Genomic DNA, 27,849 nt, shown 5'->3' with positions numbered 1-27,849 from the left:
ATTGCTATTGTTTTGCATCAGGCGCTAGTTTACTACCGCATAATATAACTGTTAAAACGTCCACACGTTTTGAGCGTGTTATATAAAATGTTTGTCCTTCGTCAACATATAAAGGGTCAACTTTCGTTGAGTGACAAAGAAAATAACCAATAAAATCTCTGATCAAGTTTCTAAGCACCGCCTTTTTGTTGTGACGCTACTACAGAGCAACCAATAGCAGCCGATCAGAGGAGGGGCTAAACAGCTCTGACAAGCAAACTTGAGAAGGGTATACAGCTCTCAGCTCATGGACGCAGATACAGCGCGAAAACAGAGCTGGACATTGAACACAGACACATATTTGCAAATTCTGGGGGTAAGTACCAATGAAGCTTATTTCTCAGCGTGAAGAAACGTATATCATTGTATTTAAGTAATTGATTTATAATCTGGAATGAAAAGAGCGGATTGTTTTTGAGAAATGTTTACTTTAGATCGCTGGCTAATAGACGAGCAAAACACACGTGTCGTCTGTTGCATGTTTTGATCTGGATGCTTCTATAATATATATTTTTTTTGCATAAATTGGTGAGGTTACAGTGGCGTTTTGATTATGTCTACGTGGTCATTGGAACATTATGTAGCAACTTAGCATTTAAATATTCCTTTAACCAAGCACTTCTGCATATAGTAATATTGTATAGTTTTGATTTGATAAATATTGCAAAACTCTGTCAAAGCACAAGGCCTGTTTACACGACATATTTTCCCTTCCTCTTTAATGCTTTAGGATTGCAGGTGATATTTTGTGCCAGAAATCTTGCAAAACAGTAAGTTAAGCGTTGGCTCAAACAAGTTGAGATACTGTATGACATGCATGATTTTTTTAAATCAGTATTTTGTCTTGTTTTTAATCTAAACGTTTGATTGAGAAGCAAGATAATGCATCTTGAATTAAGTAGTTTTTTTTAACTCTATTGCAAACTAGTTGAAGAATAAGCAGACTTCTAAAAAGATTAAAACTACAAAAACAAACAAACAAAATACTATTTGCCAATGAAGTAAATAAGTTAAATAATGATATGTTTCCTGAAAATTCTAATTAAAAAAAAAATTTCATTCACAAAATGTATGCTTCTCAACTACATGGAATGTTTAGATCATGTTAAAGGAAAATAAAACTACAATACTAACTTAATAAAATATTATTATTATTGTTATTATTTTACTTTTTTTGCAGGCCATTCTTTGCAGTTAAACAAAGCAAGCTCAGAAATGTGTTATGTGTTAACTAAATGAAATAAAGGCAACTGTTGTGGAGATTTGCAAAATAAAAAAAACCTCTTTGCAAAACCCATAAGCCTTAAGCCAAATCTTTGTTTCTAATCTTTTTTTTGCAGAGCTGCTTGCATACTATATGTCAGCATCGACCTAGACTTTAACTTATATGACCTGACTGAAGGGCACAATTAATGTGGCTTGTTTTGATTTTGCATTATTGCTTCACAGCTAATGCATCAGGCAGATGACAATTAAGTCATAAAATAATTGCTTATTTGAATAAATTGCTTATTTATGTAAATGAGGGCCTTGTTTACGTCTGTTTAATTTAAAATATGAATGCAGATTTATAATATACTTAATTAGTGGATTTCAGCATAAATTCATTATCATTATATTTGATTTTGTGTTTATAGAAATGATGCATTCATACATTTATGTATGATTATCAGTCATGATTTTGTCAACATTCCCGTGTGCATATTATTAACTAGGAACAATGTGCCACAGTGTTTAGTTCAGTTGCTCACAACCCGACCACAGCCATACAAACAGAAAGAAAAAGGGTGTTTCCCCTAACTAACTGTCTGATTGGCTGTGTTTTGCATGTGTTGTTTAGGTTCACTCATACTAGCGTGGCCTCTTGGTGATTTCCTGCCACAAGGCCTGCATCTCGAAGCATATTTCAGTATTTATCACTCATATTCCGCTTCTATATGACATAACAGCTGCGATTGCCTTGCAATAGAAGAGGGAGTCCTAAAATGGCTGACATTTGTTGCTTGTGTCATGGTTATCTGTCTGACACCTCAGTGTGTGATGTATTAAGAGGCCTGTCCTGTTTTGGAGAGGAGCAGCCTTTGTTTTGGCTGTGAAGGAAACAAGAGGGTGTTGACAGTGGAAAGATATGAGATGGGCAAAGATCGTCTGACACTTTTTGAGGCACATTTGAGGCATCATGGGTGTAATAAATTGTTTGCAAAAGTTTTGTTTAATGTGTGCTTTTTTATTTTTATTAAACACACAAACATTGATTTAATCAAACATTGTTGTGTAAAACAGCGGTTATAGAAGTCATGTTGTTAAGTCATATTTTGGCATATTGCAAAAATGTATTGAGATTTGGATATGTCTAAATCATGCCTCCGAAGGGTTATGATCCTGGAATATTCCTACATCTCACTGACCTCCAACCCCCCCCATAGTGTTCCCGAAAATACACACATGGAGGACCTCTAGCTCTGGCTAACTGACCTCTGTGAGCCTTTCCAAAAAGTGAAAAGGCTGAAACTTGAGTATGTTCAGTCCTCTCGTGCTTTATAAAATTCATTTGGCTAAGCTAAAAATAATTTACTGAATGCGATGAACATAAATAAAAACAAAAGCCTACTTTTGCATTTCTGTGGGATCATTAAATCAAGATTTACAGGCTATACAAGACACACAAGTTTCTTATTTATGTTAGTATGGTCAAAAGTTGTCAGAAAGATTTTTTTTCCAAGAATTTGAGACTTTTATTAAGCAAGGATGCATGAAATTGATTAAAATTGACCGTAAAGGTTACAAAATATTTCTGTTTGACATAAATGCATTTCTTGTGAACTTTGCCATCACAAGAATAAATTATAATTTGAAATATTAAAATATAAAATGTATTTAAATATTATTAATATAAAATAAAAATGTATGCCATTTAAATACTAATTTAAAATTATAATAATATTTTACAATACTACTGTTTTTAATCAAATAAATCTTCGTGCATAGCACACTTAATGTTGCAGTTGTGTCACAGTGGGTCTCTAAAACTTTGTTAACCAACAGAGAGCTTTTAGTGTTTGCAATAAGCATTGTCAGTTTGACCTGCTAAATGTCTCGGTTGCAAATATGCAGATATGTCCAGGCATGTGTGGCCTCTCTCAGGTGTAAAAGTATGCTGGTGTATTGCAAAACCATACCTAGTTTACTAGATTAGGCTACAAAACATACACATTTTTGAACATATTTACGCCCAGGGCCAACATCAGTGAACGTGAGAGTGACCAAATGGAAAAAGTTGTTCGTTTGGAATGCTTTGTTTATCATGAATTTCAACATATTTGCTAATGCTAATCCATATTTACGTTGTAAAAAGACTGAAGCAAACAGTTAGTGTTGTGCTTTCGAGAGCCATGTTTTTATTGCGATTGTCCATGTGCATATATTGTTAAGAACCCAAAATCATGTTAATTGTGGATATCCAAACTGTATTTGAAATGAAAACTGAATACTTCCTTGTTTTTTTATGTCTTGTCTTCCTGTTGCCTGTTGAGGGTAATCACTCATTGCAGAATTAGGTATTCGACTACAATGTTACGGAACACTGAAATTTGACCTGTTTTCACACACAAGGTGTGTTTATAACCTGCCAAGTTGCTCAAGGTCTGTTTGAGAGCTTTTTTCTTGTAGGCAAACCTTTCCCTCAGGAAAGAGGCCAAGTTTAAAGCTCTTTATTTACAGGAGAGTCAAGCTCTCATCCAACCCCTCCCCTCACTTAAGCTTATTTGTGTCTGCGCTCCGAAGCCTCAGAGTTTACTGGAGCAAAACCACTTGTGTTTTCCACTCTGCTGTGAAAGTAAAGAGCGTTTTATAGTGGGGAGCTGACAGAATACAAAATAACCCATTTATCATGAAGTTTTAAAAGGGCGCTCAGACTGAATCGCAAGTTCATAGCTCTTCATATGCTTCTTGTGATTGGCTCAATGTCTCATTGGCTAAAGGCTTTGACACTTGTCTCATCGTGAAAACGTTTAACCTTTGATAGAGCTGCCAAGAACCGTGATAACAGCTGTTTTGTTGATGGCTGATGACACTCTGGTGTTGATTTAAAGAGACAACATGACTCCCCTAAATATATAAAGATGTACAACGCATTATTCTACATTTTATTAATGTTTATGCTTGCATGTTAGACTCCACACTACATTGCTTTGGTGTCTCTGCAGTATCAAAAAAAACAACAACATTTTTTATACAGTTGAATATAACCACAATCTATTGCCAATACACTGCGGTATTGCAATGTTTTGTTTTATGCCGTCATGTATATGAATATATAAGCATGACTATAATGTTAATGTTTTTGTAGGGCTGTGCGATATGGACAAAAAAAACCTATCACGATTTTTTTTATCAATTTTGCGATTTTGACACACACAGACATGCTTTACAGTCATAAATGCATTCAGTATAAATTTGAAACATATTTCCAAAAGAAAAAAAAATGAGAGCTTTATCTAAAAGTTGTAACATGTCTCTAGAACAGACATAAGTCAAAATAATCACGAAGTAAAGATGTCAAACAAAATGTCTAGACAAATGGCAAAAAAGAATAATAAAAAATAAAATAAAACCCGTGTTCAGGGATTTATTTATTTATTTTTTGCCATGCATTGGTCATAAAGCTCATTGTAGCGGTGCCTCAGGTGTTATATGTTTTGCCCAATATATTTATTGCCCAAGGGTCACACGTACTCTATCTGCAGTGCGTATACAGTAAGTAGTGTGTACGCGGTTCAGAAGCAGCAACGAGAGTGCATTATTGTAAGGCGAAAGCACATTAAAATCATGCGCGAGCACGAATCTATCTGCTCGCACGCAGATTTTCTTTGCTCTGTTAACAAAACCAGATGCGCATGCTCAGATCATATTAAATCTTCTCGCACCTTTCAATTTATAACCTTTTCTGTTCTCATCTGTTTAGTGCGTGCACGGTGAACCAGTCTGCTCTGTTCTCGCGTTCCACTTAGGCGCGCTGCATCCTGATTGGTTCAGTTAACATACTGCGAGAGGGCGGGGTCACGGAAAATCGTGCTATAAAGCGATTTAGAAATCGCGCACACTCAAATCGCGATTTATCAAATTTCGATTAATCGCACAGCCCTAATTTTTTGTCATATTTTCTCTGTATGTATGGTACTGGTAGATTTAAACTGTTTCTGTTTTATTGAAACCGTAATACATTTACTATAGTAGCACCATAATATTCTTTGAAATACCTCAGAGTATCATGTAAATATCATGGTACTGTATGTCATTATGGTAATCATTCAGAACAATGGTATGTACCATAGTATTACCAACTGATTGTAACATAGTAACAAATGTTTCATTTAAGGAATTCATTTATTCCTTTTTTTTTTTTTTGAACTACATAAAATCAGTGTGACTGTTTCCTACCATCCTTGTCAGCTTAAAAACAGTTGAAGGTATTGAATCACTTCCTTTTCTGCTGTATAGTAGGTGTGAAGAGGATCCAACATGGCAGGAGACATGTTGTTGCTGATGAGAGGCCTAGCCAAGCTCAGCCAGGCTGTGATCGAGACTCAGGCCGGCTCTCTGCGCAGTAATGGCTTCCAAGCTGTGAGCCAGAGCATGCAAATGACGGCTGAACAGGGCATGAGCGTGGCCATGCAGAAGATCCAGGTGGGTATCTCTAGAAATGGTATTCATTTCCATTATAAAACGGACAGCTCTGGCTATAAATTTTGATTGGATGAGAAATGTTTGAGGCTGTTGTATAATAGTCAGTGTACCTGTGACAATGCATCAGTTAAAAAAATCAGTTGTATTAATGAGACAAGTTGCTACAAAGTATTGCTGTAAACAGTCCACAATTGTCACAATTTGATTTGAATAGTTATAAAAAATGTATTATAGCAACTATAAATTAGATGTAAATTATATTAAATAGATTTTTAAAATTCTATTTAAATTGCATTATGACAATGTTAAAAACATTTTTTTTATAAAATGCCCTTTTATTGAACTTTTATTTATTAAAGAGATTTTAAAAAATCATGTATTTTAACTGTTTTCAACACTGATAAGAAGAAATGTTTCTTGAGCATTAAATTAGCATGTTAGAATGAATTCTGAAGGATCATGTGACACTTAAGACTGGAATAATAGCTGCTGAGTAAAGTACATTTTAAAATATATTAACACTTTTGCAATATGCCAAAAGATGACTAAACAACACTGTTTAACATGTTTAACATTTCACGGTATTAGTTTTATTTTTGATCAAATAAGTGCAGCATTGAGCATAACAGACTTTAAAAATATAAATAAATAAAAAGTAACACATGGAATGGTTACTTTGAATGATAATAATAAATGGTAACATTTAACAATGAATTATAACAATATCTACAATATTAATTATTTCCTTGTCTTTTATTATTATATTATTACACACTGAAGATTGGTAGTCTTTATCGTGTGGCTTTAATAAAACACCATAAGCAGCAATAAGCCGCCCAAAGCTGTTTCATTTTGTTTTTACCAAGGCCTTTTGTGACTCATTGCTTTGGTGTATTACGTTTACATGCATCTGTTACTCCCCAATTAATCACCAGTATGTTTTTGTCTAATCCAGTGTGCATAATAATGGTTCTCCAAAACACATCTAAGGTATAATAACTCAAACAATACAATTATGCAAATGAAATGTAGGGCTACCTGGAGATTGGATTACTGCCTTCAGAGCACATTAGGAGCACAGTGTGTGCTACCAAGCTATTTGTGCTATCAAAGCCTCTGAAACTGATTGTGGATTTCAAATAGTTTTAAAATATCCTTATCAAACATCAGAAATGCTTTTCCTCATTGCTTATTATGAAATGTATAATTTGGGTCTAATAGTCACATGCCTGTATTGACATTGTCATTCATTTTTAACATTCATTTATTTCAGCTGTTGGGAAGCATATGAAATAGCTAAAATATCTTCATCTATTTTTTTTAGGAGTTCACAGGTGGTCAGGAGAGTGTTTCTGATTTAAACACAGACATGGACTCCAAGTATGACTTCACAGCTTCAGAGGAGGACTTTGAGAGCACAGCACAGAGAGATTTGGACAGTGATTCAGTTTTCAGGGACTCTAACACAGGTGCTGCGCACACATACAGTAAGGCCTCAGGAAAGTCTAAGCTGTTTGAAGGCTACAAGGATCCTACAAGCCAATTTACTGGACATACGCGGTCCTATCACCAGGACCACTCTTCTGTGGGAGGCATCACAGCTGAAGACATAGAAAAAGCCAGGGAGGCGAAGCGAAACGGCTCCAAACCACACAAACAAATGGTACAGGCGACCTTTTCCAATCCTTCTTCACCCATGAATAACTAGACATTTGTTCCATCTATATATGTCATGCAGTACAGAGGATAATAATAGTGGCAATGCAACTTGTTTGTTACCCCTAAAGTTAGCAGTTGATTGCAGATATAACCTATATACACCTAGGCTTTATCTATAAATAATTTCTTTGGATGTTATTGAAGACCCAATAAAATGTGTTTGCAGTTTGCTGCAAAAAAAAAAAAAAAACTACTTGGGAGGATATATATTTTTTTAATTATTATTATTATTTAGTTAGGACAATATCGGTAGTTTTATTAGACAAACATTTTGTGTGGTGCATGATGAGCCATCAATATTTTTAGGTATGTTATGCCAGAAAAGAGAGTCTGTACATTTTAAATATACAATGCCGTGAAAAGTTTTTTGCCCCCTTCCATTTTTTTTATATTTTTGTTACATTTTAAACAATTGAGAACATCAAACCAATTTTAATATTACACAAAGATAATTGAAGTGAATACAAAGTGCAGTTTTTAAATGATGATTTCATTTATGGAGGGGAAAAAGCTGATTACTACCAGCCCTGTTGAATCAAGAAATCACTGAAATAGAACCTGTCTGACAAAGTGAAGCATGCTTAAAGAGCAACACATCATGCTGCGATCTAAAGAAATTAAAGAACAGGTGAGAAAATATTTGATATGTTTCAGTCTGGAAAGGGTTTTATAGCCATTTCCAAGGCTTTGGGACTCCAGCAAACCACGGTCAGAAACATACACAAATGGAGAAAACTTGGAACAGGGGTGAACCTTCCCAGGAGTGGCCAGCCAACCAAAATTATTGTAAGAGCGCAACAACGACTCTTCCAGGGGGTCATGAAAGAACCCAGAAAAACATCTAAAGAACTGCAGGCCTCACTTGCCTCAATTAAGATCAGTGTTCATGATTCAACAATAAGAAAGAGACTGGGCAAAAATGGCATCCACGGGAGAGTTCCAAGTCAAAAGCCACTGCTGATCAAAAAGAACACAAAGGCTCGTCTTACATTTGCCTTTTTTTGCCAAGATTTCTGATGCGACAAAAGCTGAACTTTTTGGAAGGTGTGCGTCCCATTAAATCTGGCATAAAACCAACACAGCATTTCATTAAAAGAACACCATACCAACAGTCAAATATAGTGGTGGTAGTGTGATGGTCCTGGACTGCTTTGCCAAAATTGATGGATCCATGAATTTCTGCACTCTATCAAAAAATCCTGAAGGAGAATGTCCGGCCATCAGTTTGTGACCAAGCTCAAGTGATCCTAAATGCATCAGCAAGTTCACCTTTGAATGGCTCAAGAAAAACAAAATGAAGGCTTTGGAGTGGCCAAACAAAAACAGGAAGCGGGCAAAAACCTTTTCACGGCACTATATGTATAAAAGTTTGTTATAAAAGTACGCTAACACATACATTATGACAACTAAACACCACTTTTGATTTCATGTTGTCTTAGTAGCATCAAAGAAATCACAGAATTTTTAATAATTTTGAGTTAAGAAAATAGTACTTTTAAAAAGGCATATTTTGTAATTGGAAGCACATAACGTATTGAAGCACTGCTAATGCATCTGGTTCTCTAAAACTGTCAACATTGTGTCTCTTCTTTCTGTAGCTTAGTGAAAGAGCAAGAGAGCGAAAGGTACCAGTCACACGGCTTGGGAGACTAGCAAATTTTGGAGGTAAGGTTACTAAAATTATTATATATTTATGTGTACAGTGTGGTTTAAACTTTTAGGGCTGATAAGGTCATTTTAAAATGTTTTTCAAAGAAGTCACCTATGCTGACCAAGGCTGCATTATTTGTGCAAATTCAGTAAAACAATAATAATGTAAAAAATATAATTACAATTTAAGATGACTTTTTCAATTTAAATATATTTAAAATGTAATTTATTCCTGTGATGGCAAAGCTGTATTTTCAGCAGCCATTACTCCAGTCCAGCGTCACATGATCATTAAGAAATCATTCAAATATGCTGATTTAGTGCTCATTAACAATTTTTATTATCAATGTTGGAAACCATTATGCTGCTTAATATTTTTGTGGAAACTTATATATTTTTTTTCTTTTTTTTTTTTTTCTTTCTTTTTTTTTTGATGATGATGAATAGAAAGTTTAAGTGAACATCATAAGCCCGATTCGACGTTAATTGTTTCTCATGTGGACGTCTGTAAAAAAAAAATAATTTACATGGCACCATTCAGATGGTGATTTATTCACAGTGGAGAATTATGAACGTGGCCAGTTACATGATTGTCTGCTGTTAATAAAGTGAATTTTATAAAATAATTGTGTAAAATGTATTCTAAGTATGTTTTATAAATTTAATCCTATTTATTATTAGATTATTTGCATCTCCAGTTTAAAAATAGGAAAAATAGACGTACTATAGTTGTATATAATTGTACGTGAAACAATTATGTATATAACTGTAACTCATTTTGGGGTGAAATATCCCCTAAATTTCAAATCTTAAAAATCTTACTGACCATTATGTGAGCAGACATATTAAGATCACATGGCTAGCTGAATATTTTACACTTACTAACTCTCTTGTTACTGGGCTCTTTCATTAGATGAATAAATTAAGCATGGATTACAGTAATTAGGGCATTTCTACAATACCATTGGTAACAGAAAACCTTTGCTTTTTCATGATGCATTCAAACCCACAAGCCAAGACCAAAAGTCCACTTCAGATTTAGCACAGCCTGTGTTGCCACTAAATATTTCAGATAGACTGACTATGTGTTGTCTAATTCTGAAAAACATTTTTGGGGGTTGGTATATTTGGCTTTCCAGGTTGCTGTCCTTTCTGGTATTGTTGTTATTCATCGTCTAAACTAAGGCCTGTTCAAGAGCTGCGTGTCTCTCCTCACACAGTATGTCAGAGCCAGATTGTGGGCTCAAGGTTAATCTGCATTTTAACCAGTAATATCATAGACTGTGGATGTCACTGCATTGGATTATGGGCCAGAGCTTAACCGGTCTGGGAATGTGCATCACCTGTTTCCCCTGAGATAGAGTGTCCCATTCTGGTGTGTAACTTTACCTGCTTTTGTTCTTCAAATGGCAGTCTATCAGTGATTTCTCAGAGGACTAGTGCTGAATAGAGTTGCAGGCAGCGAATGGATGGATAAAGCTGAGGGTTTGCAGTGAAAAGTGCTGTCACATGGGAAAATTAAACACTGGTGGTCACAGTAGCTGTTTCGCTGCATGCTAGTTTTCCTAGACGTTAAACATATATCTGGTCTCATCTGCTGTTGGTGTATGTGTGAATGCTGGGTGATTTGTTGAAGTGTTTATCTCTTATCTGCTGCCTTTACAAGAAAACATCTTTGGACACCTGTTTACTACAAGCCCGTATGTGTATTCTTGCAATAACCTGTAAATATGAAAGGGTTTTTGCATTCAGCAATCTCTGAACCACTGAAGCATTATGGGATTGTGTGGATTTATAAGGGGAATGTGTTGACAGGTGTTTATGTCTTCTAGGGATCAAAGATACCGGGTCTATTCGAGATGACTTATGTGGCATCCAGCTTTCAAGAGTGTGTTAATATTATAAAGTGTCTAAGCAAATTCAGCAGGCATAAACATTATAACATTATTAAATAATAAACCAAATGTTTAATTAACATTGCTAATTTAAATGTTGTTGTTATTAACAGCAGCAGAAATTATGATAAATTATAGAATTTTTTTTTTTAATTGTAATTAATAATTTATTATTTAACAATTTACAATGTAATGTTTAGATCTGTAGAATTTGTAAAAAAAAAATTGTTGTTATTTAAGAAAATATTTGTGTTTTATTATTATTATTTTTAAATTACTCACTAGTCACTCATCCCTCATTTTTTTATTTATTCACTCTTAAGCTGGTCTAAACCTGTAGGAGGTATTTTGTTTTGTTGAACACAAAAGATTATATTTTGAAGAACGTGGGTAACCAAACAGTTCTTGGTCCCCATTGACTTCTGTAGTAAAAAAAAACGTTACTATGGAAATCATTGGCAACTAGAAACTGTTTGGTTACCTGCATTCTTCAAAATTTCTGCTTTTGTGTTCGTTTTAGGTTTGAACCTTCACCTTGACCTCGCTCCTGGACATGAGCTATCCAGTTCAGCCATACTCTCTGGCTTCATTCCTCTACCTCTCTCGCTGGATAGTTAAAAATAGTGATTAACTGCATCCAAGAATAGTATGCATCACTTTGGCAGGCTTCATGTGGCGGTGTTCTTCATCTCAAGTTTAGTGACTGTAGATAGCCTTTAAATCAGTGCCATTACCACTGTTTTTAAGCAGCTTGTTCATTTTGTTTACAGTATGTTGAGAAGCATACCTATCTGTTTTTGTAACATGAGACTTGGGCCCGTAGTGTCCATGGTCATGCTATCAGGCTATCTGAAAGGCATCTTAGCCATTTTGTTCCAGGGTGCAAAAAAAAAAGAGCCCTGCTATGACAATATGTGCACATATTAGTCCATTTATGAATTTTAAAAAAGTAGCTATACATTTTTTGGGTTGGTAAGATTGGTTAATGCTTTTTTGCTCACCAAAGCTGCAATAATTTTATCATAAATAAAAATAAAAATCTTACTGGATTGGGTAAACAAATGGATCAGCCTATCTGTGTGCAATGGAACGCAAATGTTTTGTATCTCTATCATACAGTTCTTCAGATGTTGCAGTGTTTGAACAGCCTGGCATGGCCCCTTGTTTTAACCTCAAGTCCTTAAACTCCTGCAGGCATAAAGGGACATAATAACAGGAACCTGTTTAATCATCAACCACAAGTGACCTAGAACTTCCCCAGCAGTCTTAATGGAAAACTTTCTGTAAGGTGTGTTAAGACATCTGGAAAACAAACACCAGAGTGAAAACATGTCGGTCACATTTCTTGCAGGTTTACACTGAGGTTTAGTTCCACCACTTCATTTACAACCAATTTAGAAAGCTCCTCCTAAATTTCTCAAGAGCGGGAGTGTTGGGTAATCAGAAAATTACATAACTATTGAAGATTGCACCAAAACTTGTTATAGGTTCTCCGCTCTTCCACAGCAAATGTGCTGACCACAGTGGTTCAGATTCAGAAATGCTATTTTGGTGTTTCCTTTTGTCAAGACCTAATACAGCTCCAGTGTTGTTGTTGGTATTTTTCACAAATCAGTCTAAGAGAAACAACTTTTTAAAGTTTTGCTTACAAGGTGGAAGTGCTGATTAGAGGTGTGTGATAATGATTATGTATTTTAACTTCTGTTGATTTATGGACCATTTCCTTTTATGTTTTCTAATCCCTTGCAGGTCTTGCTGTGGGTTTGGGTATTGGAGCTTTGGCGGAAGTGGCAAAGAAAAGCTTAAGATCAGAGGAGAAGAATGGTAAGGCAATTGCATTATCTACTAGAACTGAACTGTTACAGTTACAATTTTGATCTGTACAATGTATAGCTAATTACTAGTTGGAACATTTTATTGATTATTGACATGCTATCAGGCATGGTATGATTAGAAGTGATAAATTGCATGCAATTAGAGTTTTCTCTCTTTGTTTGTTTTTGGACTTTAAACCATTTCATTAACAGAGAGATAGTGAGGGAGGAGACATGAAAGAATAGGAAGGAGGTTGTGGGTTTTTAAACTCAAGTCATCCACACATAAACACATGTGCACTACCCACAAGAAACCACAACAACCCTGATCTTAACCAATGTGTATAATTTGTAGCAATGAAAAGAGCTTTCCTTTTTTCGTCCTCTCAGTACAAACAGTACTGAAAATCTAGCGTGCATATGCTATTCTTTACTCTTAGACGGGGGAGCAACATTGCTTTTTTGACTGTCTGTGTTTGCTTTAATTGGTCACAATGTATAATATACACTGTAACATTGACCGAGTTTCCTGATCTAAAGTGCACTTAAATTAGCCTGCTGTCAAGGCTGAGAGGTAGTTTTAATGAAGAGTCGTTTTTGCAGCACAGATCATAAAATATTTATATCCATGCATCGGTGTAATTGGTATGAAAAATGCTAATATATTATTGAAATGTACTCTTCTTAAGTTTCTCTCATTCTTGAAATGTTTAACCTTGTTAAGTGCTAGTGCGTGTAAATATTCATCCAGGATCTCTCAGCTCAACTTCAAATCTTCTTATGCACAGAGAGCTTTACTCGGACATACACACTGCAACAGTTGTTTTGCGTGTTAAGCATACTGTCATTTTGAAGATGATGAAAGTTATTAAATTTTAATTTAATATTACTAACACAAACGTTCTTTTTTTTTTTAAATTTGAATGAAGGGTTATGAATGCAAACATTTAATTTTATATTTTCGTCTTTCGTTAGATTTTTTTTAATGCTTTATTTATTTTAAGTATTTAGGTATGTTGACTTTAAATGCATTATGCTCCGAATGAACCACTTATTACTTTGTTTCATGTTTTTTGTTAATTAAAATACAATGTCTTTGACTTGAGACCTGTAATAACAATTTAAGATTTCACTTTAATGCACTAATCTTGAGTATTGGGTTGCAAAATAAATTTTCAAAAATCCAGTTGATTTATTTTATTGTTGTCTTGCTTGCAACTAAAGGCTCAACGCTTTGTTCATCACATTAAGAGAATACTAGATTCCTGTAAAACTGCCTATTTGCAGATATTTAGCTGTCTATGGAGTTGCATTATGACTGTTTGACTGCATATAGGAACTGAGAGTACAAATGTGTTCTGAGGACAGTGGTCTGTAACTAGATCGTATCTATGTGGACATCCGACATGCTGGATAATGATTACCTTTGACCTCATCACATCCAGGAATAGCTCTAATGTCCTCACAGAGATAATGAAGACCCTGATCCAACAGTTTATGGGGGTTTGTTTACATGGACAAACCGTTTTTAGCAGCACAGATTTTCTTTTTCTTTTTTCGCACATCCAATGTTTAAGAATTTTGGACCTCTGTATAAAAAAAACATGGGTCCATTTGTCCCATTAGGTATTAATGTGCTGAATATTATTTATCATATTATCAATATTATTTATTCATATATTATCAAAAATATACACCCTAAGGCTGTCCAAGATTAATGTGTTTTTTCATCCAAAACAGCTGATAATAACCTCACAATAATAAAAGTATTCTACATGAATCCAGTCCTACATGTTTGTAATGAAACAAATCCATCAAGAAGTTTTTAAGTTCAAAACATTGCTTCAGGCTAAAAAATCTCCATAATATTCCACCAATAAAATTGGTAGTCTCGTCTGAATCAGGAGTGAAATATGCACAATCAAATATACCTTTTACAACTTAAGAGTCCAAATCCGTTCTAATCAAATATGTTGGTAGATAAAGTTAAAAAGCCTTAATGATAGATTTTTTTTACAAACCTATATATATTTTCTTTACTTCACAAGATGTTAAGTGATGGACTAGAGTCGTGTGGATAACTTGTGGATTGTGACATCTTTATTAGCTGTTTTAAATTAATTCTGATGGCACCCATTCACTGCAGAGGATCTGTTGGTGAGCAAGTGATAAATTACTCCAAACTCCTCTACGTTTTGAATGGTCTGAGGGTCAGAACACTTTCATTTTTGGGGTGAACAATTCCTTTAAGCTGTATTATCAGTCCAGAATGTTAACAGACTTGTAAATTCACATAGGTGACAAGAAGGCCGTTTTGGACAGCAGCCCCTTCCTTTCAGAGGCCAACGCTGAGCGTATTGTCAGGACGTTGTGTAAAGTGCGTGGGGCGGCCCTCAAGCTCGGCCAGATGCTCAGTATTCAAGGTAAGAGAATGCTGTTTGTACTACATATAACAAGTCACCACATTAGACCAGGTCACTCCTCAAGCATTTATTGGGGCCACTGAGGCGTCCTCCATGACTGATCGTATTCATAACCCACGGTTGCTTCCAGTGTTGGGATGTTTGTAAGTCACGGCCGCTCTCAAGTTAGACTGGTACGTGATCGAGGCCTGTTTCAGTTTTACAGGCTGATGACATGAGTGACTGTAATCCTCTTACAGAAAGGTGCAGAGAAATTGGAGATGCGGTGTATTTCCTCTCTGATACGCAAACGTCTAAAGATAAAATAACCTCATGTGTCCTTCATTTCGTTATTTTCCACACAGCGGTGGAAAATGGATGCTAACTTTTCTTCTTGCTGACTGTTCAGGGTCTCCGATACTACCAGTCAGGACACACTTGAATGAATTTGTTCTCATATTTCTTATTGATCTTTAATCTAAACGCTTACTCCATGTTCTAATCAGGTGAGCAGTGAAAAGATTACTAAGACAAAAATATTTCTTGAGCAGCATGGAATATGAATCAACATATTCCAATGATTTCTGAAGGATTGCGGGAGACTGAAGACAGCAGTAATGGCTGCTGAAAAGTCAGCCTTCCAGTCACAGGAAATTGTATTAAGTATATTAACAGTTATTTTATATATATCAGTATTTTACAAACTTGTTTTACTGTATTTTCGATCAAATGCAACTCACAAGAGATCTCTTTCAAAAACATTTACAAATCTGACTGACCCCAAACGAAGTAGAAACTAGTATTGTAAATAACAGAAACAATTTGCTTTCCAGTTCATAACTCTTGAAAAGTCATTGCCTCACATCCTTGAATCCACTTCTATCTGCATTGACTAGTAACTCAAACATTGCCTGACTTCTGTGACACAAATGGCTCTCTTCTCTGTGCAAATATGTTGATTATTTCTGGTAAGCATGTGAGGTCATTCTTCCCTGCTCTGTGTGCATTAGTGTGTGTTTGAAAGCAAGAACCAAAGCAGCTGTGTCACCCAATCAAGAATGCAGCGCATAATTTATTGTAGCACAGCCTCCCTGCATGACATTTCCAAACCTCGGCTGCTACGATGATCTCAATGATGCACCGCATCATTCTCATCAAGATAGGAACAGGGCTTAAAGAAAATTTTTTCCATATTCCACTATGTTCTTCCCTCAACTTAGATGAGTTGATATGTACCTCTCCCGCCTCAATCGCTGTATTGATTACCACGCCGAGTTGAAGTGCTGCTCCGCCATACATTGGTTATCATTTTTATCCGCTTAGGAAATCACCACTGTTTATTTTGTGACACCACACTTACTTCTTTGTGTAACGACTCGTAACCGTCTTTAAATAGGGAAAACATGGAAGTGTTTGGTGGCTTCTAAATTCATCCATGTTTGGATCTTGAGGATTGAATGTAACTAAGATAAACGCCAGCATAGTGCCGCCGTGTGCTACAGTGATTGAGAGTGCACACTGAGACGGGAGAGGTATGTATCAACTCATCTAAGTTAACGGAAGAACAATGTGGAATATGAAAAGACCGTGGCGTTTTACTTTAAAGTTTTCCGGCACTGTGCGGGATTTCCAGCATGCAGCGTTTGCCTGCAAAAAAAAAAAAAAAAAAAAAAATATATATATATATATATATATATATATATATATATATATATATATATATATATATATATATATATATATATATATATATATATATATATATAATATATTATTTGTTGATTTAATATCACTAGTCCACGAGTTCGCCTACCAGTGGTATGAGAGGTGCACAGCTTTCACTCTCAACTAAACTAACATTACTAGCCAATCAGAATGTTTTTGTTTTTATAAACATGAGACGTGTGTAATCGTATCCAATTGCAGAGTCGCAGCCCTGATGAATGGAGAAGCGCGACAAAAAGATGTGAGAGGCAATTGTCAAAGATGTCCATCTAAGTAAACAGCTCAGTAATCATGCCATCTCAGTAAGAACCATATGATTGCCAGAACAAATGTACCGAGATTTTTAAAAAGGTCCTGTTCACACATGATCTATTATAATAATTTACCAGTGAAGACTGTATGTGTGAAAGGGGCCAAACTCTTCCACTGTATTTTCAGTGAATTTGAATTAACGTTCATCTGGAAAAACAGCGTGGATTTGTTACATAAATCATTTATGAACCTTTGCCAACACGGGAGAATACATTGACCTGTGAATAAATATGCCATTTATTGTACTACACAAATTCAAAATAAAAGTTTCTGCATGTGGCCAAATATTACAATGTAATAGATTTAAACCTTGTTTAATCACGCTGTAAGGTGAAATGTCATCAGGCCGTTGGTGCCCTCTGCAGGTATAGGTTTTGATACATAATGTGCTTATAAATTGGTTATGTTCATACTATGTATAAGCAAATTACATCATGTATTTTAAGTGTTGTTCAGTACAATTTCTTGGTTTTGATACTTTATTTGAGCCAACTATTATTGCCTCATTGTTAGTTTATATATAAATATTCATACTAAAGCCTGGTTTTCACTTGGGTCTGTTTGTGTTACTAGAAATATCAGATTACTCAGTTGTCAAAATAATCAGTAGATTACTTGATTACCAAAATAATCGTTAGTTACAGCCCTAGATTAGTTAAAATATTTCTAAAAACAACTGCATTGTTTTACTTTTTGTAATTAAAAGACAACTTTTTTGTCATTGAAAATTTCTTAAAAATAGTATTAAAATATTGTCACAGTTTAGTCACCCAAGTATCTGTATTTTGTGAGCTAAGTCTATTATCACACCCCTAGTGTTGATTAGCAGTGATTTAGCTCTTAATTTTCCAAGTGTATGATAACTTTCATTCTTCAGGTCAACCATATATTAATGAAAAAGAAAATCTGTTTGAATAAAGAAAGCAATAACTTTGCCATAGTATCCTTTCAAATGTTAAAGTTGCCACAGTCACTGCTTTGTATTTGCTGCCCCGCCCCTAGACAAAGTTCAGGCTCAGGATTTAGTTTTTTTTTTTTTTTTTGCTTTAACCACTGTAGGCAGTATTTTGTCAGCTGCAGATCCCTACGACTGCCAGTGAAAGACAACGACAGCGCTGGCATTGGCAAGGCTCAAAATAAGCCCACAGCTATGCCAGAAACGTGACCTTTACCCTACATTTGAGGAAGAATGAAAGTACAGCACACACAATCGCCCCTCAAGACATGACAAAGCTGAAGGGAAAGTGTCACGATGTACTGGCAATTTATTTAGTGCTCTCACACACTAAGCACAAAATACAATGTGGTCCAATCATTCAAACACATTCATAGCTTAGCAAAGCATCTGACCACATCACACTTGTTGTGCAAACACCAATGTGTCCTAAACAACAGCTACTCACAGGGACACCTACTCGCCTATCAGTGAAACTTTGCACAAAAATAAAGCAATAAGCCATTCTTTACAGCGGTTATACCATGTTTATGTTTATCATATTTAACCTGTTTATATCACAGGTCAGTCATGATTTTGTAGAATCCTGTTACACTGAAAAATATGCTTTGACATTACAAGAATAAATTGTTTTTAAAGTATATAGAAATGTTAAATTCTACACTTGTGATCAGATCACCCATGAATGATGATAATACCAGCTATTAACTGGGCCATCATTTTCATTTGGCATTTGCTGATGAATAGCACTGTACTATACCAACACTGGATGTGTGTTTAATATTTCAGATGATGCATTCATCAACCCACAGCTGGCCAAGATCTTTGAACGTGTGCGTCAGAGTGCTGACTTCATGCCCATCAAACAGATGATGGTATCTACTTAAGCCCATCTACTTAAACTACAAAATATTTCAATGTTTTGCATCTGAAAATCATAAAACTCAGAATTGAAGAAGAAGAAAAAAAGTACACTCTTGCTTTTGATCTGTGCAGAAAGCCCTGAACAATGACCTGGGCCCAAACTGGAGGGATAAACTAGATGTTTTTGAGGAAAGACCCTTTGCTGCTGCCTCTATTGGTCAGGTCCATCTGGCCAAGATGAAAGACGGTCGAGAGGTCGCCATGAAAATCCAGGTTGGTTTCAGACTGAAGTACTAGGAAAGAAAAAAAAAAGGTTCTTCACGATGCCATAGAAGAACCTTTTTTGTCCAAATGGTTCCATTTAAGAAACTTTAACATCTGAAGAACCTTTCTGTTTCACAAAAGGTTTTTTGTAGTGAATTAATAATCTTCAGATTATAAAAAGGGAAGAAAGAGATGGTTCTTTAAAGAACCTTTGGAGAACCTTTTGGTTCTTTGTGGAACCAAAAATGGGGCTTCTATGGCATCGCTGTGAAGAATCTTTTAAGCAGCTTTATTGTTAAAGAGTGGTCCTGACGATCAATAATGCTTTAAAGAGAGTTTACTGTTCATTTTAACGGGATGCAACACAAGATAAAATGATTTTATCTTTTTGCAGCTGATAGTCATTGGTAAATCAAAGGTGATTTTATTCATAACCTATTTGTATTTTCTTTTTTTAATAGAGAAATAATACTTTTTTTAAATGAAGAAGTAAGTTTGATTATATTTACATAAATTTGTTACATGCAACATATACATTTACAGTCATCCCATCTTTCAGAGGAGCGTGATTTCTTTGTTAGCATTAGCAATAGCAGCAGTAGTGTACAAGACTGCGCTTGTGTTGGTGCATTCCACACCAAAGCCACAAACAAATCTTTCCTCCTATTATGCACCTGTACTGTAAAATGCATTTTTAACAGTCAAATTAAATTAGTTAATTCGGCGCACCAACTGCTTGTAGTCCTAAGGCTAACTGCTTTGGCAAACAAAATCGATCTGAATGTTTATGATTAGATGACCTGAATCTGGATGTCTCTTATTTTAGTAAAACAAACAGTTTTGAAATGTTCTGAAATAAACTAGTCCACCAGTATACGCTCAGCAAGTTCAAGGCTGTTTTGCTGGAGGTGTTTTGCATTGAATTTGTTGTCCGTGTTCTTACTGGTTTGAACTTGTTTTGGTTTATGAAATGAACTGCTACTGTGTGACTCTATCTGAGCCCATTGTAACCTACTCTTGGTTTCTGCAGTACCCTGGAGTCGCACAGAGCATCAACAGCGATGTGAATAACCTGATGACGGTCCTGAGCATGAGCAACGCCCTTCCTGAAGGTGATGATGACCATAAATTAGATTTTTTAGAATTTTAGGTAAATAAATGATTGAATGCATATAATAATGTGAGCGCCTCAGATTATTCCCTAATCCCACCAGTCCATTTACTTCCTGTCTGGTTTTTGTCATATAACTACAAACCTAAAAGCGCACAAATCAAATAAAAAGGTCAACTGCTGTCACCTGATGTAGTATAATGTAATATTAGAAGAAGCAGATGCTGTTATGATTCTGTCAAGGTCCCTGAACATTTTTTTTTTTTTTAAGGATATACACTACCGTTTCAAAGGTTGGGTTTTAAAGGTTGTCTCTTATGCTCACAAAAGCTAGATTAATTTGATAAAAAAATAAATAAAAACAGACACAGAAATATTTGTAAAATAAAATTGCAATTTAAAAGGTGTGTGTGTGTGTGTATATATATATATATATATATATATATATATATATATATATATATATATATATATATATATATATATATATATATATATATATATATATATATATATATATATATATAATTTTTTTTTTTTTTTTTTTTTTTTAATAATATAATTTATTCCTGTGATGGAAAATATGAATTTTCAGCAACATTACTACAGTCTTCAGTTTCATATGATCCTTCATATGATTCAGTTTCATTGTAATCTGTTGATTTGGAACTCAAAAAACCATTTCCTATTCTTATCAATGTTGAAAATTGGGATGTAACGATTCACTCAATTTTTTTTGTTGCGATTTAAAACTAATTATAAATTTTATGCGTCCTTTTATTATTGCTTGGACAAAATGCTACACGTTTCTTTGTGAAATTGAAATGTAACACTGTAATAATATACTAATATGACACTTGTATATTATTGCTCGTTTGTTCATTTTGATTGCTTCTCAAACCTCAAACTTTGGAAAAGTAGTGTCCATTTTTGTGGGCTCTAAAATATTTTGGCTATAAGTAGCCAAAGTCAAAATAATATACTTATAAAATTGCACTGATTTTGGAACATTTGTTGACCCCATTTTTTCCAAGAACTTGGTGTCAGTGCACTCAAATCTGTTTACTGTGTTTCAAACTGAGAACTAGGAGCTCGGGGCCTGTTGGGTCTCAGTGGGCTGATGGATCTCAAGCTGCACGCTGACCGATCAGAGCCCCAGAGCCTCGCACACCAACTGGTTACATTACAACATTGTTACAACAACATCCACTGCTGCAAGATCAATGCCAGTTAAATGTTCAGCTGTCAGAGAAGCCTAATGCTCCAAACATAGACTGAACTTTCATTTGAGCTTGTAAATGCCACCGCAGTGTTGTCAATCCTCCTTTTTGCCAGAAGAGAGAAGTGACACACAGCAGATATCTAAGACATTTCATAATGTCTTGCCAACCCTTGTGAAACACAAGAACATGTTAGCATTATACATTGTGTGTATTATACATTAGCATTGTGTGAACTTAATTTTTTTCAGGGACTTAATTGCAATTAAATACAGTTTGTTTTACATGCTTTTTTGGCCCACTTAAATAGGATAAAATTTTCTTTTGTTGTCTTTGAATTATGCTTATAGTGTACTGCCAAATGGTAAACTGAATTGCACTTGAATTTCTATTGATATTTGCATGACATTCATTTAATAACATTTGTAATTATCTTCTTTTAAGCATATCAAAACCTTATTGAAACTAGGGATGTAATTCACTCGTAATGTGATATTCACGATACTGATTTCATGTGTTTTTCTCATTATTAAAACAATGTTTTTCAAAATTGTAATTTAAAGCAAGTCTTAAATTTATCATTTTGAAAACGTATAAACTCTGAAGGACTGTGAGTGCCACCCCTTGGTGACTCAAATAGTTATTTGTGTAAAATTTGAACTAACCTACTGACTCATGTGTGACGGTGTCTATGAATGTGCAGGTCTGTTCCCGGACCATTTGATAGATGTGATGCGACGTGAGCTGGCGCTGGAGTGTGATTACATAAGAGAAGCCAAGTGTGCTCGGAAATTCAAGTGAGTGAACAAAAACAACCTGGAGATATTTCTCACTGCTTATTCAGAGCATCCCATCATTTTATTTGTTGATCTTCCCCCTCTATAAAACCATGGGTGGGCTGTGGGCTCACAAGCGGTCTACATGACATTTCAGGCTGCCATGTGTCTGATATCCAAGCTAAATCCATCCTACACCCCATAATTCCTTTGAAAGGAAGGTTTGCACACACGAAAATAAACACTACAACTGCTCTGAATGATTGTGCACTTCTGTATCCTCATATAACAGCTTCTCTGGAGTGTTGGGGCTTCAGCACCAGGCTAAAAATAACTGCCTAGCTTGTAGGCCAGGGATTGAATGATTTGATCTTAAGGAACAGTTTGGGTGCTGACATATTTTAAATATAGCACAAATTGAAATAATAAACATTGTAAATAAGCCTGTACCCTGTGTCCTGTCCTCTACTGGGACCCTGACTTCACAGGGAGGGTGGAGAATGAAACGCCCGCTCCAAGAGAGAGATATGGTTGTGTACATGCCTTCAGGGTGAGATGTGTCTTTTACTTTTGAGCAGACCAATGAGACACTCAGGGTTCAGCAGATTAGCTCTTTTCAAAATGATTTTGTTTCCAATCCGGAAGAGCTGAGGAAATAATCAGACTCCTTCTTCTAGAATGTCTTCTCTTTGTCAGGTAGTCCAGTTGATTTTATTGAAATGGTTCATATGGACAGTTGACCTTTAGATGATCTGTGGTTACTGTTGCTAAACTCACAGAATCTGTGCTTCTCCTCTGTTTTGATTGTTTCTGTACAATTGCATTTAATACTGTTCAGTGCCTCCATAGACTTAGATTAGAAAAAGAAAAAAGCTTGTCTGAAAGTGGTTTTATAGAAGAAAAAAATATAATATAAAAAGTTAAAAGAAAACAGATTAGAGTCATCTCTCAGTAGGGTTGACACACAACAAAAAGTTACTTTACTTTATAAACTTTTTGGCTGGTTTCAAGGACAAATATCTAAATGTGGTTTGTTTAAAATAAGAAAATAAACTTGTTTTCCTTTTTAATTTTATTTTTCATACGCCATTTGCTTCTAGATTTTTCTTATCTTAAGAATAGACCTCACTTAATTTTGATAATTTCTCGGAAAAGAGAAGGTATTATCTTGCCTATAATGGCTTGGCAGTGCTGAAGTGTGCAGTATCCTGTTAAGTAATTAGATATTTACTGCCGCTGGATTACGTTGCATGTTGTGTAAATCTGTGTGGTCAGAGTATGTTGTTGTCGTCTTTAATATAGATGTATATAGATCTAGTCTTGTTACATAACAGCAGTATATTTAGTATTGCTACTTCTAATATGAACTTTTCATGTTGCTAGATAGTTTTCAAATATATATCTTAACTGTATTTCAAAGTTGACGTACCCAATTTTTAAGCTTCGTTGTGGATATCCTCACACCTAGAGAATAGCATCATGGTTTTTCCCACATCCCACATGCAGAAGCAGATGTGTGTGTGTGTTTATTATCACGTCTTGTCTGTGGTGCATGTGCGGGGTAGCATGTTTTCACGGGAATGCTGACTTGTACTCAGTGACTTAGAAGCTTTGTGGTTTTTGGCAGGGAACTTCTGAAAGATCACCCCTTCTTCTACGTGCCAGAGGTAATTGACGAGCTCAGCAGCCAGCATGTCCTCACCACTGAACTGGTGCCTGGATTTCCCTTGGATCAGGCTGATGGACTTTCACAAGAGTTGAAAAATGAGGTATTCACTGTTGCTGGTAAAATTGTTTCAATGAATGAAATGAAAAGAAACGGCACTATTGCATCTACCAGGGAATCTGCAGGATATTTAAGGCTTCACATACTTGCACAAATAAAATTAATACCATGTGAGAGGATTAGGGCAGTGTCTATGGTAACCTATATTAAACTATAAAATGAATAAATAAATAAAATATCTGATTTACAGTTCAGATACAGGTTTCTTGAAAACGAAATTTTCACATTCCAGTCTTTAGAATATTTTTTAAAGAAAAGGGATGAATAAATTGTATCAATTATTATATTCATTTAAAATGTATAAATGCATCTTACTACCATAAATGTTTGAATTTTTAGAAGACACAGCTTCTTGTCAATCCACCAGTTCACATTTAATGTGTTTGCTTTATTAAAACATGGGTCAAATTTGCATTGGTTTGAAAAAAAAACTAACATTAAACCATTTCTTGATTCTTGTATTTCCATCCTCAAATTTAAGAACTTTCAAATTTATAATTACAACTTTTCTTGTACCATTTAAGACTTTTATGGCTTAAATTTGCTACATCTAAATGTAAAACTTAAGGACTCAAAGAAAACATGTATGTTCAGACCATCCACAAACATTCAAAACATTTGTAATTGGATAATGAGTTGGTTGCCATCCTTATTGGACTGAGAAATATTTCAGTTTACTTTCTAGTACTTTCAGTTCTCCTACTGTTAATAACAGTAATTAACATCATTATTTTTTAGCAAGTTATATAAGCATATTAAAATTTTGTTGTTTCAGGCCATGTCATATTCTATTGTGCTTGAGTCACATGGTCTCAAACGTGGCCTGTATGGAAGCCAGTGAGCCTCCTGAAGCATTATCGCCGCCTGATGGTGGAAATGTGTTATTGCATTAGTAGGGCAAAGCGTAAACAAGGTTATATCCATACCAAAAAAAAGGTTAATGAATGAAGTTTAAAACAAATAAACTGCGTTGACCAAATCGTGAATAGAAGTAATGATGCACACTGACATAAATGAAGGCAATAAATGTGATTGATTTTTTTAACAGACCACACAACTATGATTTAAATGCTCATTATTTATGTAGTATGTAAACATTGCATTAAAACATTGATTTGTTTTGAGTTGGAACTGATTTATAATTTTATACTAAGTGCTACATAAAGCCTAAATATTGTGGTTTTAAAGCACTTTAGTGCATGTGTAGTAACCATACTTTTTTTATTTTTGCACAGATCTGCGAGAACATCCTGTTCCTGTGTCTGAGAGAGCTGTTCGAGTTCAGATACATGCAGACGGATCCCAACTGGTCTAATTTCTTTTATGATCCACAAACCCACAGGGTAAGAGAGAACGCCACTATGACCTTTCCAAGTTGTTAACTCTATCAGATTAGACCCACAAGGCTGAATTTAGACTTTAAACCTGCTTGAATATAAGAGTTTTGAGGAATTAAACATTTGTTTCGGCCACAAGATAATTCCCATACTTTCACTTGTTTTGACTATCATTCTAAAAGGTAGAAAGTATTAGTAAAGAATAGGTGGCTTGTCATACCTTTTTACTGGTGTTGCAAATATTTACACTATAATTATTAAAAAGCGTTTTTGTTGTTGCTGTTTTTACCTTTTTTTATTATTAATACTTCTATTTGCCAACCATGCATTAAATTGTCCAAAACGAGTAGCAAAGACATTTATAATGTTACAAAAGATTTCTATTTAAATTAGTGTTATGATGTTGTAGTTGTTGTTGTAATAGATAAAAAGAATAATTATAATATGAAATATTTGAGCTGCAGATCCTATCAGAATGATTTCTGAAGGAGCGTAAATACTGAAGCCTGGAGTAATAAGTACTATAAAATTCAGCTTTACAATCAGAGGGTTTAGTTATATACTTAAATATATTAAATACAAATTAGAATTTTAAATGATAATATTTAACATTGTTACTTTTGATTTCAATCTTCAAAATGTTACATTTATACCATTTTTGTTTTGTAATATTTATCATTTTATATGCCATTTATTTACTAAACTTTATTTAACATTTATTCTAACATCCTACCCAACCCCAAAGTGTCTATGTATTGATTTTATTGTATTTGAGTATTTTGTAAAGTCATTTGAAAAGGAAGTGTATTGTTTTGGCTTCGTCACTTGGTATAATCGAGCTGTTCTTCAATCCACAGGTTGCTTTGCTGGACTTTGGTGCAACAAGAGGGTTTGAGGAGAGTTTCACTGATCTTTATATTGAAGTAAGACACAACAATTTTACGATTTAAAAAAGTTAACTATTTAAATATTTTATTTCTTTAACCAATTGCATCTTCCTCTTTAAAACAGATCATCCAGGCTGCAGCAGATGGTAATCGAGAAGAAGTGCTGAAGCGATCCATAGACATGAAGTTCCTGACTGGTTATGAGTCAAAGGTACTAATATACCAGATATTTTTGTTGTAAGCTGCACATGTGACAAATAAGGGGTGTTAACACAAGCTCTCCTCCTCATCCAGGCCATGGTAAATGCCCATGTGGATGCTGTGATGATCCTGGGTGAGGCTTTTGCCTCTGAGGAGCCATTTGATTTCGGGGCGCAGAGCACCACAGAGCGCATCCACAACCTCATCCCCGTCATGCTGAAACAGCGCCTCATCCCTCCACCAGAAGAAACCTACTCTCTGCACCGCAAAATGGGCGGCTCCTTCCTCATCTGCTCCCGTCTGAATGCTAAGCTAAGCTGCAAAAATATGTTTGACAAGGCCTACAGCAATTACTGGAGCAACAAGAAAAAAGGACCAAGCCAGTGACAGATGGGGCTTGTCAAACAGGAGAAACTTGGATAAGCACAACATGCCCTGGCCAATCACTCGAATGTAAACAAATGGCACTTTTGTCTCGACTGACCCCACCGTACCATCACACATGTTTGTTTTTGGCTGTTGTTTTTCCTTTTGAGTGTTTTAATGGGAAATAATATCCATGATTGATCCATGGTTGTGTGGTGCAAAGATTGCTATTCAAACAGATCTATCTATGTGCCTACCGAAATTCCTATTGGTTACTCATCAGGTGTGGTGATTGGCTGTAGAACGTTTCATAACCAAGCCAGTTTTTTTTCCAGGTTGCTGGAATACATTTTGTGAGGACCGTCTCCCTAAATCAGTATATTAACTCTTATGTTTATTGTATGAGAAAGCATTCAAATGTGTGTTTTTCTTCTTTCTTTCTTTTTTTTGGTTTGTGATTTGTGAATGTTACGCACAATATTGGTAAAAGTATGAAAAAGGGAAGGCTCTGAATTAAAAGATCAGAAGTCAGGGCAGGTTTTGGTATCAGTGTGTAGGTTGACTATAAGCTTGCTTGCTTTAGCCTGTTGAACCACCACAACTTCTTTGTCATAATGCATTTTAAAAAGCTAGAATATTAATAATGATGGCATGAGGTATCACTTCTCTGATGTTTGAGATGTACAGGAATTTAAATGTGCCTACATGAAGGTGAGTATATGAGGACGCATTATGGTTTGAGCATTGATGGAAAAGGTGTTCTTCTAATGTTCCTGCTATTGGCTTTCTTATTAAAATATTGTGATAAAATTATCTGAATATTAAATTTTTGGAATCAACA

General features: G+C 35.1%; 1 protein-coding gene across 3 annotated transcripts; it reads left to right on the top strand.

Moving 5' to 3' along the window:
- Positions 1-234: 234 nt before the first annotated feature.
- Positions 235-27,849, top strand: coq8aa (coenzyme Q8A, genome duplicate a). 3 transcript variants are annotated; one of them, XM_052586396.1, is made up of 16 exons: positions 253-355; positions 770-809; positions 5,539-5,724; positions 7,049-7,387; positions 9,042-9,108; positions 12,738-12,812; positions 15,100-15,225; positions 18,986-19,071; positions 19,193-19,333; positions 20,355-20,436; positions 22,359-22,452; positions 24,059-24,200; positions 25,453-25,560; positions 26,412-26,477; positions 26,566-26,652; positions 26,736-27,849. In XM_052586396.1, the coding sequence occupies exons 3-16, from the start codon at positions 5,560-5,562 to the stop codon at positions 27,027-27,029; spliced, it is 1,872 nt and encodes a 623-aa protein (XP_052442356.1). In that variant the 5' UTR covers positions 253-355; positions 770-809; positions 5,539-5,559; the 3' UTR covers positions 27,030-27,849. The 3 variants fall into 3 exon arrangements, with proteins under 3 accessions (XP_052442355.1, XP_052442356.1, XP_052442357.1); XM_052586395.1 differs by lacking the exon at positions 770-809 and having other exon boundaries at positions 235-355; XM_052586397.1 differs by lacking the exon at positions 770-809 and having other exon boundaries at positions 5,542-5,724.

Source organism: Carassius gibelio, chromosome B20, assembly GCF_023724105.1.
Source record: "Carassius gibelio isolate Cgi1373 ecotype wild population from Czech Republic chromosome B20, carGib1.2-hapl.c, whole genome shotgun sequence".
NCBI lineage: Eukaryota > Metazoa > Chordata > Actinopteri > Cypriniformes > Cyprinidae > Carassius > Carassius gibelio.
Note: the sequence above shows the minus strand (reverse complement) of the source record. Positions and strands in the feature narration are given on the sequence as shown.